Source organism: Phaeoacremonium minimum (genome assembly GCF_000392275.1).
Source record: "Phaeoacremonium minimum UCRPA7 unplaced genomic scaffold PA7_03_scaffold_47, whole genome shotgun sequence".
In the NCBI taxonomy this organism is placed as follows: domain Eukaryota; kingdom Fungi; phylum Ascomycota; class Sordariomycetes; order Togniniales; family Togniniaceae; genus Phaeoacremonium; species Phaeoacremonium minimum.
In genome coordinates this window covers 252,317-268,785 of record NW_006920954.1, presented here as the reverse complement: position 1 = coordinate 268,785, position 16,469 = coordinate 252,317, and the positions used below count along the sequence as shown (strand labels likewise).

The following is a 16,469-nucleotide window of genomic DNA, read 5'->3' as shown; positions in this document are numbered from 1 at the left end:
GAACGGCGGCGATTCAGAGGCAACAAGCCAACTGCGGGGCTATTACGAGCCTGACCTTGCTCAACGGCCACCACCGCCAACAGGTGGAAACTCGGCCAGGCCTGTGTTTGGATGACGAGCTGCCGCGGACGGCTGTTGGAGAAGAGAGATCAAGAGCTTGTTAATATGAGGTTACTGGCTCGTTCATGGCCACGTAATGCGTTCAAAGAATCACTCATGTATAACGAGGTGGTACTAAGGTTCATTTAAGCTCGACATGTGGCTTAACCTCTATCATAGGGGCGTAAGCATTGGCTACTGCACGGCATGACTGTCTTACAATCTGTGTAAGACAACACACCTGACCTTTCATGAGGTTGATTGTTACCCAAGAACGAGGCATATAATAAAGTCTAATGCATTGCATAGGTCTACGTAAGTTCTAGTGTCTGTCTGATTTTGCAAAAACGGATGTTTGATATCAAAGCTCCCGGAAGTGAAAGTACATATTCCACTTCAAATGCAATGCTAAACACCTTTCAAACTCCAATTCTAAATCCGCCAAACAATGCTGAACAGGTACCCTTGGTCTAGTTGAAATGAAATCTAAAATATATGAGTTGAAGCCGTTACCCAGAATCACATAAGTAAAAATTCTAGAGCAAAGCATTCACGAGACCTCTTCCAAGTAACGCCATGCTTCCAATGCATTATTACCCCAACCCCTTGTATGATTCTTTGGTCCTTTTCGCCGGTCTATAAATCAAAGTAATTGAAACTGCTTGAATCCTCATAAACCCGAGTCGAGCTTGGGGTAGAAGGCTTTGGCATGGTACGTTTTCCAGGAATCGCAATTTCTGTAGGTCTTGTCAGTGACTGGTCTTGCTCAGGATACTGATTGGGTTCCAGGGGTAACTTACGGTTGGAGCTGGCTCAGATCATTGGCAGTAGCAATCTCGCTCGTCCTCTCAAGGAATTGTACGCTGAGGCCCTGGCTGACGTGCCACGCGATATGACAGTGCATGAGCCACGCACCAGGGTTGTCAGTCTTGAAAGCAATGACCAACCAGCCGCCCGGCAGCATGGCAACATCGCGACGGACGGGGTTTTTGAAGTTCAGCTTGTCCATGTCGGCAGCGGGATCGAAGTGACCCTTGTCGGCGGTGCCTAGCACGAGGAAGTCGTGGCCGTGAAGGTGGATTGGATGAGGCAAACCCACGATGTTGGCGATTACCCAGTAGGTCCAGACATTGGCCTTGTCGAGGCTGATGGCGTTGCCGGCTGTGGGATATGAGGTGTTACCCTCCCGGATGTATGAGAGGATCGGCCTTTCCCACGTGACGTCCATTGCCGAGGAGTTGACTTGCCACTGAAAGACCCGCCCTCTGCCTGTAACAACCGTGGTGAGGTTAATGTCAAGCTCTTTGTTGTTGTCCTGCCAATCCTCAAGCGATGCGGTGCGGGACACCACCGGTACAAATCCAGTTGTGTCATGGCAGTCGGCGGTGACTGGTGTGCCTTGATCCGTTGGAAGTACGTCATCGTCCGCGCCGGAGTAGGAGAAGATGGCGGCTGGGAATAGGTTTTTGGATGCTCCGCAGAGACCATCTTTGCTTAAGGTAGCGTTGAACCAATAGTTGCCAACTTCCTGAGATGCATCGATGATCACATCGTACCTTTGACCAACAGCGACAAAGATCTGTGACTTGACGACCGGGCGAACCGGAACCATGTCGGTTGCGATGACCGTGAAGTTGTGCCCAACCAGAGACAGAGTGAAATGGTTCTCAACAGAGGTGTTGATTATTCTTAGTCGGTGCTTCTTGCCCTTGATCAGAGTCATCTTGTTGTATGAGCCCCCTTCGCCAGCAGTATTGATGTTTTGTCCGTTGAAAAGGATATTGTCAGACTTGGGAGGTGCTTTGTTAGCCATCTCCGCCATCAACATGCCGACATCTGAGGTGAAGTGGTATGTATCCGAGACCACGTACGGCCCAAGATCGAGGTCGTAATCAGCACTAGCAGGGCCGTTGATGACCAAAGGGCCGACAACTCCATTGCCATATTGAGTCGAGAAGTGAGAGTGATACCACGAGGTACCGTATTGCGTTGCGCGAAAGCTATAGGTTCTCGATTCGCCGGGAGGAATGGGGCATTCAGTGACACCGTTTGCCCCATCTTGGTTATTTGTGTGAAGTTGTCTCATGCCGTGCCAGTGAATGGATGTCCTAAGATTTGATTTTAGCAGGTAAACTTCGTGAAAATAGAGTTGAGTTCGTACCCGTTGTCTGTCAACTCGTTGTGAACAGTGATATGGAGCATATCACCCCAATCTATGAAGGTCAGCCTTTGAAGTTACTCCCTGTTTGAATGAAGACTCACCAGCAGTGATGGCGGGGCCGGGGTACTGGTTGTTGATCAACATGGCCCTCCGTAGAACGCCATCTAGTGCGAACTCGGTTACATTGGTAATCCTCAGATCGAATGTCCGAGTATTGCCAGTATCCGGGGTGATGTTTTCATAGTCGGTGTTGATGTCCCAACGGTTCTTCCAGCACGCGCGGTTGTGTGCCTCGTTTTGGCCACAAGTCACGATAGCGCGAGAAGCTACCTGTGGATTTGGCATAGGTTTGGCAGATGCTAGAGCAGCAAACATTACACCGGGCAGAAAGCCCGAAAGAAGACCCGGAAGAAACATGACGAAAGAAAAGAAGAAAAAAGCTAGGACGCAAGGAAATATGAAAAGAAACGTGTCTAGATATTGAGACTTTGCTTTTGTGATGAACCCATACTCAAGATCTAGGAGTTCGATGAAGTTATATAGATTTAGAGCGCACTTGAAATACGAGGCAGAATGCCCTGACTGAGGCTGAGGTCGCCAACTCCTTCATGATGCCAGCCTTGAGAGTCTGACTTCTGCAGAGTCTTCACTCGTGTAACTATTCCAGAACAGCAACAGGAGGCCAAATAGAAGCCTTCGTGGCGCAGATGAGGTGACGACCATGCACGAGTCCCGGCGTCATCGTCAGGGACGTGGGAAACTGCCAATCGGAGCGAGCCCTTTTCTGGTTACGTGACAGCAGAAGGATGCGTCAACTGGTCTTTCTTACAGTCGAAACCCTTTTTTTGATGGGCGAGTGATGTGCGAGGCGAGGTGTTGCGATGGCTTAGTCGAGACTAGGCACACCAAACATGGGAGGTTGTTCACGAGTGTTCACCCTACAGGACGAGACTCCTCTGCCCTACAGATATTGTCGGCACCATACATTATGCAGTACCGGCATCTTCGTCTCACGTCGGTGACTGCTGAGGCTGTGGGCCTTAAGCGGTAGGAATGACGAACGGAGCGCCCCGTCAGAAACGTTACTCATTTGCCTGAGATAGAAACAAACGGCCACTACCATGGCCAGGACAGGCTGCCAACCCGCCGGTCGTCAAGGCCGAGTACCAGAGATATGGTTTGGTATTATCGCGGCTAATGAAGAGAACACCACCAGGAAAAAAAGAAGGCAGGCGGAATCGCATGACATGCCTCATGTCGCACAGCTTTCTCACCCCCTTTCGCAAATAGAAGCTCAAGAAGTACTCAAACCGCCCGATTTTGGATCCGAGATAAATTCCTGTCGTGGAAGATCACGATTTAATGATAACAGCATCAACAAGATAGCAAGATCGTACACCATGAAGTGGGTGGTAAATCCGAATCGAAGGAGTGCATGGGTCAAATTGTCTCCGATGACGGCGAATGATTTTACTTAGAGAATCACAGTCATCAGAGAAGAACTAGCCAAATGGCACAGAGACTAGCGGCCGCTTTCTGAAAGTACAAGTTTCCTGTATGTCTAAGTTATGGACACAACTGATGCCCATTCCTCAGTTCTCTTGGCTGTCCGGACCAGGCACGGCTATCTTGGAACTGGGTGCCTCATACATTTAGAACACTTACTACTGATTGGTAGGCATATTTTGCTCACCTGTCTGTCTGTTTGTTCCAATAGAGAGAGTAATCGAATTACAGGAGCTGAGAGATCGATGAGTTGAGGCTTACCTGCGATCAGGTTATCATAGGGAGGATCGATCTTGAAAACATCAACAGCATCAAATTCGATGCAGTCGAGAAACCTGATCTGCCCAATTCTTTGTCCTCAACTTAGCCCGAATATGTCGGACTACCCATCCTCGTAGTTTTCTTCGTATACCAAGACTATGGCGTCCGGGCTTCTACTCTTTAGTTACCTAGAAGACTATTTTTAGACCATACTTCCTGGACATGGCTATGACAGTACGCGCCGGGTGGAAGAGCTAATATATCATGCAGCGTCAGGTTCTTCGTCTTGTCCCATATGGTGGACGAGCTAATATATTTGCCGTGTTGGTGTTGTTAATATATCCTCGGTGTCGCCAATCGACGAATGAGGCTGAAGCTACGCCTAAACTTAGATTGCCGGACAATTGACCGCATACAAGTCAGACTCGCCATGGGATCATGGATAAGTAGCACCGGTAACTCAGGTATCTGCAGTAGTCCATACTGTAGTCAACGTGGGAGAAGAGTACCTGAAAAGGTTCACCGGATCTGGTTTCCTGGCGCGGTGTCAGGTACGAACCCATAACCCACACCTCTGATAGCTCATAATAGCAATGCTATATCCGGCATGCCACCCACCGCCCTCCTAACCGTGGCGAGTTGAGATCTACCGGGCCGTCGGAGGGCCCGTGGAGGCATGTTTGCTGCATAGCCCACGTCATGCATGAGTAAATTCTCCGACGAAAGCCTTCAGTGCTTGCCTACGAGGACAGGCAATTGTGTTGCGCATGATCAAAAGGTAGCTCCAGCGCTTGAGGGCGTACACGCCTGGGCGAAGAGCCTTTCCAGACTTGCGGAGTTCTATGTCTTTGTATTCTATCCAAGAATGATCCAATCAGTCCTCGAGTCTAATAAAATAGATTGTACTAGAGGTCGGACTCTATGCTAGGTGCTGACGATGAAGGGTTAAGTGTCATTGGTCGGAGCGGTTAAAGTTGAAGGTGAAGTCTCCTATCTGGAGGCTAGCACTCGCTGGCAGCTGGAGATCAAGTGTCACCGCCCATTGTCGGAGTGCCAAGGAGACCTGAAGTGGTTGTTCTCAACCCGTCCCGTGTGATCCTCTCTTGGACACAGCCGAATTGAAATTTGCCGCCATTAGCCCCAATCACCGGCCGGTGCCTGGCTACATTCTGCCTTGCAACTCCGTGCATCACAAGGCTGGGCTATGGTCATGGCGAAGTCCCAGGTAACCAGTCATCCCATGTCCTTGTCGTTACGAAAGCAGAACGCTTTGACGTATATTGACCATTGCTCTTGGGGCAAAGACAATGAACGAGAATCGTGTCAGGTTCAAACCCAATATCACAGAGACAAGTGTTCCACTCATCATCGAGCCAGGTGAGAGAGAGATCTCCAGCCGCTGCTACATCCCGTACCGTCTTTCTCAACTGGTCTGCTATATCTCGTCTGCTATGACGCACATCTTCGATAACGGTTCAGTCCACAACCGCTACGCCAAGCATTCTAACTGACTGCTTGCAATTTCCTTCGGAATCTAAGGCAACTGATCCTGACATCGATGCAGTAATTACAATCATAACTTTCTCTGCTATTATTGCTCTGCGTCAGCATATGCGCCACAGCGAACAATCCACCGCACTTTCCCCTGGGGCTTTCCCATGAAATTGAGCTTCATCATTTACCAAACAACTCGAGTATTCTCGTTGAGAGCCTGATCATTATTGAATGTCGTTCGATTAGTATATGCGTCTGGTAATGGGATCGTAGGTTACATCCGAAGCTACTCTGAGATCGAGCCTCACATTCGGATATCTCTCACCTATTTGAACGACCCGGAATGCACAGTATGGAGCCTCGGAGATTTCAATGGATTGCCCTGCATTTCTTCCCTCACGTCACTGAGAGCTTAGAGTCCAAAAGTACCTCCTGTGTCCCGCAAACTAATGAATGATGAATGCATATAGGCAGAAATGAGCAGAATGCTTTGCTCATGGTTGGCACACTTTCTGCACGCTTTCGCAAGATTAGACCTCATCCTTGTCTAGTGTTCTCGGTGATCCTGGGCTTCGGGCACCTTTGACTATCAGAGAGACTGCAATTTACTACAGCTGAACCGTTCATCCACTTGACAGGAAAGCTTATGTAGTCGCCCTTATGAGAGACAGACTGGGATCCCCTCGCAACATTTCACCACCAGGGTGGTAGTGGTGCCTCTCGCCTGGGACGTTTCCCAAACTACCAGATGTGTAGGTCGCGGAATTGGGGCATATTGCTGTCCCCCACTCTACCTTGATCCAAGTGCCTGACTGCGAAGAACCGGCTTGAGCAAGTGCTACCAGTAGACTGTTCCAGTCATTGCCCAGTGGTGACCTTGTGGGAAGCTGAGCTTCTACCTTCCTTGCTGCCGCTAGCTTTGTCAACTTAGACTAATCGCTTCGCTTCCTTGTCTTCCTCATCTGCCATAGTCGCCATCAAGTCGCTGTCCGTCTTGGTTCCCGGGAACCGCTTGACCACAGGCTGAATGTAGGCCAATATGGGACCATCACTTTGCAATATGGCTCTTCGCTCGCTCTGTAAACAATCACCAGGTCTTCGCCGGGTCACTGGAGCTTACCGCCAAAACTTTGATTTATCTTGCTTGAGATGATCGCTTGATAGCATTATTACGCTATTCTTGGTAAACACTTTTTGATTAAACAATCTAGATAGCTTTGAGGTTCCTGATAGCTTTCGAAGCTCTACTATAGCTCGTCCCTACATAATGACCAACGCCCAACACCAGTTTGAGTCGAGAGATCGCTCACCTCAACGAAACGGTTACCGGCCAAAGCTCTCCCACAGAGTTACAATGGGTGTATACTTCCGACCAATATGGGCGACACTGGCAGCCCTGGCGATGGCATTGACTGTAAGGGCAGACTGTGGTAGTTATGGTGTTGACTACTCGAATGGAGGCTCTTACTACATTGATGGATCGTCAAATCAATACTTTAGCTTCATCACTGTCTTTCAAGGTACGGAAATTCTTTCAGCGTATGGAACTATTTACTCAATTCATGGCAGGCTGCACTTCCGAAAGTATCAATCCAGTACTTGTATCGCCTAGTGGCAATGAATACGCATGCTCTGCTATCAACACCACTCCGGCTGGCGCTCAGGTTACCTCAACTTGGTAAGTGAAGGGTTTCAGAATATCAGATTAAGGGGCTCATTGTTTCCAGCGGCATTCCATTCTCACAGATGACATCTGGGACTTGGAAGATTATCGTATCGGGTAACCAAATAGCGGTGCAACGCTCAGTTTCCTTGACAGTTGGAGTGCCCCAAACATCAACAGTGATTGTAAGGAAGCCCTCATTCTGTCCTTTTTAGAGTTGGACACTGACTACCTTAGGCCACACCAACAATCGTCCTGGGAATTACGAGCACACCCAAGGCTCAAAGTAACATAGCATACCCTTAGAACACGTCAGTTTGCAGATACTAACTCTATTGTAGCTACCGTCAGGACTGTTCAGCAGACACAGACTCTAATTCTCGTACCCAATACAGTAACGGCTGCCTGCAATGGAGCCACGCGAACTGTTACAAACTTCCCTCAAGGCCCTACAATAACTATCACATCGACTGTGGTCAGAACAACCACAGATGGGCAAAAGACAAGCTACTGGCAGACCACCGCCACCACCACAGCCTCGTGTCATTACCCTTCGGGTGGGTCATCTCAACCAACCAGCTATGATAATAACCCCATCACCCAGTCTGCCCAGCCTTCCTTCTGCATTGGCAATTCCTGCGAGCCCCAATGGGGCGGGAAAGGAAAGGGATGGGGCTGGGGGAAGAAGCGCAGTACTCGTTCTAACCCTCAACCCACAGGCAAGCGAGATGTAGCCGCGTATGGAGCAGTCCAAGCTGTAACTATCACAGTAACGCAGACAACATATACAGTGACCTCGACGGTTGTTACGACGATCCCTGCGCAGACTACGACTGAAGTTGGTAAGTTTCGCTTGGTTCTTACCCACCCAGATGATCTTATACTAATCATTCGTTACCGTATAGTATTCCGGACGGTAACTGCTACTGTGTAAGTCACATTGCTCCATTATATAAGGGATCTTGATCAGTGAGTTGTCTATATCAGCAAGGAACTAACACTCTTCGCCAGTACGCCCGCTGCTTCAACCATCTGCAATGGCGGCAGCCAGCCTGGCGCCACTGTCACTGTCAATAGGGGCAATCCCACTACAGCAACGCAGACGAACATTGCGTACAGCACCACGCATCTGTCCGGGACAGTATGGGTTGGGTAAGTGCCATCAGCGTTGGTCCGTTATGCCCGTCATGAACTGCCCACTGACAGCATAATATGCAGACAAACCCAATTTACAACCCTCACGAATTCCGCTAGTGCTACCGCGTGCTGGAGAGCTGGTGGATGGTACGGAGTTTAAGCTAGGAATGGTGTTTTCCCAAGAGTCAGAGACAAGCAATGTCCTTCAGCATTTGTTCGAAGTATACCGGCTCAAGGGTGGATTTCGCGAGTCTCTTTCTCCAGTACTGTCTCCAACGGGGAGCTATTCTCCATAATCCCTCTTACAATATATGTAGTAGTAGTTCTAATAAAACGACGGAACTCGTAAACCAGTCTCGTATTGTGTGCCTGACAGGGTCTCTACATGAGCAACGCCTTCGAAATCAAAAGACGAGAACAAGAAATCACGATCTACTTACACCAAGAATTTACCCAGATACCTGAGACATACAATTATCCTACCTTAAGAGGAGCACGAAGTGTTTTGGGACAACAAGTAGTAACCTCTTGAATGTAATTACCAGGCATTCATTCACCTCTTAAAAGATTCTGACCGAGGCAGTAAACCTTTCGAGGTAATAAACAGGTAGTAACCCTAATAGGTAACTACCTACCTAAAGTAGGCACAGGTGTTTGTGATGGAATTGAGGAAACAAGTCGCTCATTCCAGGGTAACACTTCCGGACCCTTGTCTTTCCAAGAGATTTCGACGCCGATGATGGCACCGAAGCGGCAAACATCCATACAAAGTCTAGCAGATCTCGGCTCCGACCTTGTCCTGGTTTGGAGTACTTACTGTAGGTAGGTTAAGATAACGACATCGGCCACCAAACAGACGTAACAGCGCCCCCGCGCCCCAGCAGACCCCCGCCAAACGCCCAAGCCGCCTGACGTTTCGGGCGTAGTGGCGTCTGCCAGATAGCGCAAGATAGACGAATGGGACCGCTGCAAGTGCCGGCTGTGGGGCTCGTCAGCGGCGTCGATGCCCTGCCAGCCATTCAACAATGCTGAAAAAAACGATCTAACGGACCCCTCCTGACGCAGGCCTCCCCCTCGCCGCCTCGATGCGATGCAGTCATCGACGAGTTACCCGGCTCCCGGCACCGTCTCCCTCCTGCAACTACAGGCGGGCGCTTTGCCCGGCGGCCGGCCGATGTGCGGTCTAATTCACAAGATGCAGATTTCTTCACTGATTCCTGGTAGGTTGAGTGGTTTGTGTTCCTTTCCCTTCTCATACAGTCAGATCCAACGCCCAATTACAGCCTCAATCTCGTGGTCTCTTGCTTCACGTCATCCCTTTATCTCACCAGATCCGTCCAAGATCTTGTCATCTAGCGGGGCACTATCTTATCGATCTATCTTACTATTCAGTTTCATCTTATCTCCGAGCCTCGGAGATCTAGATATCTCTCAAGTCAATGAGCGACCGCCCACATCATGGAGAGGATAGTATCCAGACGCGTGACCCGATCGAGTTCGAGATAGAATCGGAGGGAGACAGTGGCGAGGAGGAAGATGCGCTGCTGGAAAAGACCGAAGAGATACATCAAGACGAGGCTGGATATACCCCAAACGTTGGACAAGGCACAACACAAGACCTTCGCAACTCATCCATACGGCCAACTATAAGGACAACAAATGATGTCGCATCACCGCCAAAGAAGCAGAAGAGGCAAACGGTGGCTTGGAAGGATCTTCCCAGGAAGAGGCAGCTTGTCGTAATCACATTGACCAGGTTATCGGAACCTCTTGTTCAAACATCGTTACAGAGCTACATGTTCTATCAGCTGAAATGGTTCGACCCGAGCCTCCCGGACTCTACTATTGCCAGCCAAGCCGGTGTTCTTCATGCCAGCTTCACAGCACTTCAGTTCTTGACGGCCATGATATGGGGTCGGATAGCGGACTCACCACGCTTCGGGCGCAAGACTGTAGTTCTCATCGGACTTGTGGGCACCTTGTGCTCATGCCTCGGTTTTGGCTTCTCGACATCTTTCTGGCAAGCCCTCTTCTTCAGATCTTTGGGCGGTGCTACGAATGGAAATGTGGGAGTTTTGAGGACGATGATTAGTGAGGTTGTTCGGGAGAAGAAGTACCAGTCAAGAGCATTCCTGTTATTGCCCATGACATTCAATATTGGCGTCATCGTCGGCCCCATTCTTGGTGGTGTGTTGTCTGATCCGGCGGGCAGCTATCCGAAAGTGTTTGGGAACATGGCCTTCTTTGTCAAGTTCCCATATGCTCTACCCAACCTGGTCAGCGCCTTCTTCCTGTTCTCAGCGACGCTCGCAGCATGGCTCAATCTAGAAGAGGTAAGTCCCACACAACAACACCTGCTTCAACCTACAACTAATCCCCGTATAGACACTTGATAGTCGAAGAGATGAAAGGGATTGGGGAATTGAATTGGGTAACAAGTTGAAGTCTACATTCAGGAGATTCTTTTCTCGAAACAAGTCACCCATCGCATACACGCCACTGGTATCTCGGGATACTAGTACCGACGTTGAGATGTCTCCCGTGACGTCGACTACACACTCCCGCAACCCTTCCAACGTTTCTGTGGCATCTACGAAAACGTCGCAACGTCGACGGGCACGATATACCCAGCGACTCCCCTTCCGACGAATCTTCACTCGCAACGTCGTCTTCACATTTCTCTCGCACTTCTTCCTCGCCTTCCATATCGGCACCTTCAACTCACTGTGGTTCGTCTTCCTGTCGACACCAGTGTATGATCCATCAAAACCCGTACCGGAGGGGTCGTTGTCTCGACACCCACCCTTCATCTTCACCGGCGGTCTCGGCCTGCCGCCCAGATCGGTCGGCATGGCAATGGCGATCCTAGGCGTGCTAGGAATCACCCTGCAGCTCTTCTTCTACCCGGCTATCTCCGCAAAACTTGGTACTATCAAGTCCTGGCGCCTTTTCCTCCTGTGCTTTCCCCTCACATACTTCCTCGCACCGTACCTATCTCTCGTTCCGAGCTCCGCCGATAGCCCGCCTCCCGGACCGAAAGGGGGTCTCGCCATCTGGTTCTCCCTGGCGGGAGTGCTGTTCATCCAGGTCGTGGGCCGGACCTTTGCCCTCCCTGCGCAGACTATCTTGGTCAACAACTGCACCCCGCATCCTTCGGTGCTCGGAACCGTCCACGGCTTGGGGCAGAGTGTGAGCAGTGCTGCAAGGACGATTGGCCCAATGCTATGCGGCTTCTTGTATGGTCTGGGTCTGTCGAAGGGAGTTGTTGGCGCGGTTTGGTGGGGACTGAGTGGTGTTGCGACGTGTGGTTTCTTGGCGAGCTGGCTGGTGAGGGAAGGTGACGGCCATGAGATATGGCTGGAAGGCGACGATGAAGACGAGGAAGAACCGTCTTCTGCGCCGAGCGGCGACTCTAGGGCATGAAGGCAACATATAGAGCATAGAGATCCTGGCTACAAGAGAAGACCCTTCATAGGCCTATCACTGAGGCTATACATCACTAGTTCAATCCTAGCATCAGCAACTTGAGAATCTATTGTTGTATGAGATCAATATAAACCAGTTTCTACTCAGATCATGTGAACATAATCCCACTTCTGCCCAAGGAAGGCTATCTGCCGCCCAAGTCTGACTCTAGTGCAGCGGCTCATATATACGGATACTCTAACCTCTTATGACTGCTGATGATGTGTGGGCTATTGCGTGTTGACGTTGACATGTATGTCCGAGTTTAAAGTGAGACAAAGGCCAAAAGTATAATCTAGGATGGACGGAAGGGAGAAAAGGTCGAAGAGACGGAGACATGTCTCCCAAAAAATAAAATACACAATATATTGCTCGCCCGAGGACTCGAACAAATCGGCAAAAAATTCGTTCAGGAGGCACGAATCGAAAATCGGGCCATCGTTTTCGAGGTTAGGAGGGCCTACTTCCTGGGTTGCACACTAGGCCACCAACCGGGCTTTTCGCTTGAAGGAATCTTGTCTTATTTATGTATATATGGACTCGCATTTAAGATGATAACATAGGCGTATTTTTGACAGATCTTGTGTCCAACGAGCATAGCAACCAAATAACGCCAAATCCCATACCCCCTTTTCACCTCAAGCTCACGACTTGCGTGCCCCGACACCTATGAACATCCCAACAGAAACCCTCAGATATACCACTGAGCCACTTTCACCCTAATCATACATATTCTCTTGGGTTCTGCTGTGTTCCTAGCTCTCTAGTGCTAGATCTCGCTTCTTTCGCGGTGGAGTTCAGATCGTGACTCCTCATATCCGTCAAACCAATGCCGTGTTCACCGTATCCGGCATTATAGTTGCCATGGCCACCATCATACCCTCCTTGAGTAGGTTGATTCCGCCATGGCTCGTGGTTGAAGCCATGGTGTCCGGATGGATTAGCCATCTCCTCCGCGTGCTGGCGCTCCCGTCGTTTACGGAAGAATCTCTTCCAGAAGAGCATGAAGAAGCATATTGGTATAACAGCGAGTATCAGCCCCATAAGGATCCAATTATAAGTTGGTGATAGTGCTAGGGGAAATCCAAGGAAGCCGTTGAACATGCCAAGCAGAATGGTCAGGCGACCCAACCAGACGTGAATAGGGGCTAGCTTAGTTGGTTGTTGGGTCCGTTTGTAAATCCGGTGATGGAAGAATCCCAGGAGAAACTGAGCGATGAGGAATAGGAATACCACTAAACCAATAATCTGATGAGCAGTATTGAACTTCTTTGACTGAGAAATGGTCAACATGGATGCTTTTCACAAAGGCCAATACATGCATGCACTTACCCTCACATAGCGCAGGCTGATAGATATTCCAAGCCCGAAGCCAACAATCACACCGATCAAAGCAAGCAACTGATTCACACCATGCCATCTGACCCATTCACCTAGTCTCAGTATGAGAACGCCAAGCGGCATGAGGCCAACGAAGCATCCAACCATAATGACGGCATGCATGATCGCGGCCCAGTCTCGCTTTCCTCCAGCCCACTTCCCAACCGTTATGCCATCAGCTGAGATGTCCCCATTGAGTGATGGTTCACCAGCCGGCCCAGTTGCGTGCTTCATGTCCACGGTGAAGTGCCCAAACTCCGAATGATACTTGATTGATTCTTTCTGACTGTTGCTTTTCACGAATCCACCAGGCCCTGCGGCATAGATGCACTTCTGGTCCGTCGCGGTTACATCGAGGTTTCCGCCAGGCCATGAACGGCAATTATGACACACAGCGCTGTACACGAATGTGTTGTTGATGAAGCCTGTGCCGGGCAATGTCTCGTACTTAAGATCCTTGTAGAATTCGGGCTCGGAGTGGCCTTTAGCCAGCCGGGGTGAGAAGGTGACATTCTTGTCTGAACTCGAAGAGTATATCATCAATACAAGGGCGCCAGCCATCTTGTCAGAGCCGAGGCCAATTGCTGCCCATTGCTGGCCGACTGGCATAGCAATCGTGAAATATAAGTCGGCATCGTTGTCTTCCGGGACTGTTATGCCGAACCCGATGGATTCAGAAGGTGCAATAAAGGCAGATTGAGCTGCAAGAGAAGGAACTAAAAAGAAGAAGACTATACATATGAATTAGCTACCCAAGTCTCTGCGAACTCATTCTTTCGGTTCAGGTTGAGGTTGAGGTTGAGGTTAATGAAGCATATCCCCCACGAGGGGTCTTATGCCAAGCCATGTGGCAGGCCCCCCTGATGCTAACTCCCGAAGCCATGTGGGGGAAGGAATTTAAGCTTACCGGCTGTAGCCAGCATAAGCTGCCTGAGCTTCCTGGCCAACATGATGAATGACTGCAATTAGTATGTCTCTTGAGAACTTGTAAGAATCATCCGATTTGAAATGAAAAGAGAATCTCAAGTTTTATTAAAAGATAACTATTCCCATCAGGCCCAAATCGAAGGGTCTTATGGCATGCAGCCTTTTTCTCGACTTCAGAGCGCAAGGCACAACCGCTCATTCGCTGTCTAACCGCTCACTCCCCTGTCCACTGAGCTCTTGGTGTCTATATTTGCAACCACACATGGACTCGCCAAGTGATGGCCAGCGGCTGGCCTTTCATGGCGCTTCGTTTTCTATTCTTCCAGTTTTTGTTCTTCTTGCTGCTAATCATCTTTATGTACTATAGGATGATAGGTAAGTAACGGTGTAATTCACGGATTTTAGGTAGTCAACGCTGTAGTCAACGCCAGTGAGAACAACTGGCAGGAATTCTCGAATATCCTACCTCATCAAGGTGAAGTAACGTGGGGAAGGTGCACGTTCCGATGCACTGCAGACGCTTGAGTCAGTGAGGAGGGAGAGCTCTCCGCAGTTATTAATAGTGCTGTTGTGATAGGTCTGGTTCAATGCAGGACAGCAGTTTCACGCCAATCCCCGCCTGGTCGCTTGCAGGCACCCCTGTCACGACTGCCGAATCACACCCGAACTGTCATAGGTTGCTGATGTTTCTTCGGGCTTTTCTGATCATTTGTCTATCAGTGCTATCTTGAGATCTCTGCGATGTAGACTGTGTTTACGGCAATCAAGCAGCCCAGATGGTCGTCAGTAAAGTCAAGCCTGGTTAAATATCAAATGCGCTATGTCATTACTAATTCATGATGCCACTCTAAACGATGTGCTAATACATCTGTGACTAGACCACTGCACTTTATCAAGACGACTTTCTATCAGAAATGCGAGCTATGTCAGCGTTCATTGTATGACGAAGGCTTCAAGGACTGTCTGGCCTCTTTGCTTCTACTATCATCTCTTGCGGTCTTCTTTTTTCCATCTTCTTTCTCATTGTCTTGAGGAACGTTTGCATGCTCCAAGCCGTTCCATCATCGGTGTACCCGAAATCAAGGACGTAATATGCAGCTAGCACAACCAGAATAAGTGGCAGAGACGCTGCGAAGTATTGCCAGAACTGCTCGCCGCCAGGACCGTATGGTTCGGTCATACTGAAAACACTACTTGTGTAGGCAAGTGGGATAAATATCAGCCCCAGAAGCGTCACAGCCTTGCTGCTCTTCGCTTCACGGATTGAGCGCCGCGCTGTCGATAACGCCAATTGTTGTTCTTTGTACGCCTGACGATTCCCGGTAATCCCCGCAAGACCTGTGACTGCTGCGTTAAGACATTCGGTTCGGTGTCTTAACTCGCGGAATCGCATGAGAAGAAACTGAAAATCTGCTGTGCTATCCAACCACCTGCTGGCTTTAGTCATATCCTCAATACCACCACCCATACCCACAGTCATTGTGGGCACTCTGCTCATAGAGTAAGGGCTGGGGCTAGGACTGGCAAGAGGACTCGGTGGGATTTCTATTGATGATAATCCTGTACCTCTCACAGTCGTATCGCGAGCGTGATATCCAGATACCGCCGTTATAGGGTGTTTGAAAGGGATTCCGAGCTGTAGCATGATACTTTCGAGGTCCTCACAGTATTCGCCCATGCGACGCTCCCAAGCTTGCACGTCAGACCAGAGTTCCTCGACCTTCTCCATTGGAAATTCGGCGAGGTCATGCTTTCTTGACAAGGCTCTTTGGGCGGCAGACAGCGTAGCGCGGAGATGCTCGGCATGCTTGTGGTATTGCGAAGCGATAATTTTGCGCACCCAAGTACCGACCACAGCATCTGGGTCTGAAAGAAGCATGCGGTCCGGCTCGCAGTTGGTACTTGCGAGAACTGAGGTGCCGTGGCACTGAAGGTAGAACACCAGATCATCGAGCATGCATGTTCTCGGCGGGCCTGGGCGTGAAGATTTGCGCAATCTCATCTGCGCAGATTGTGGGGTGAAGTCAACATAACCTCCTTGATAAGGAGATGTCTTGACGCTATACTCTTTACTGTATTCCGTGCCGGTCCTGACCTTGGTAACTGGTGGGTCACAAATGACGAGACAGTCCCAACCATCACCTTGCTGCTCTCGTCTCACCCACATGCCACATTTTCTCCTGATGATGCCCACATCCAGGAACTCGCCATCTGAGCGCTGGACACCTATATGACGTCCAGTAGACGCACAAACAAGGCGGAAGCTCTCCGGTATTTTGTCGAATTGAAGGGGTTCGAAGTACCTCAGAGAGACATGCTCCCTTGTCTCTAGCATGGATGGCAGAGCAAGCCCATCGCTTTCACCTTGTGCTTTCC

At 49.7% G+C, this 16,469-nt stretch overlaps 1 protein-coding gene across 1 annotated transcript; it reads right to left on the bottom strand.

The window, feature by feature from the left end:
• Nucleotides 1-769: 769 nt before the first annotated feature.
• On the bottom strand, nucleotides 770-2,605 carry UCRPA7_982 (putative laccase precursor protein; the record flags this gene model as incomplete). The annotated part of the gene is made up of 4 exons (XM_007913571.1): nucleotides 770-836; nucleotides 900-2,207; nucleotides 2,261-2,312; nucleotides 2,362-2,605. The coding sequence occupies 4 exons, from the start codon at nucleotides 2,603-2,605 to the stop codon at nucleotides 770-772; spliced, it is 1,671 nt and encodes a 556-aa protein (XP_007911762.1).
• Between the last annotated feature and the right edge of the window lie 13,864 nt (nucleotides 2,606-16,469).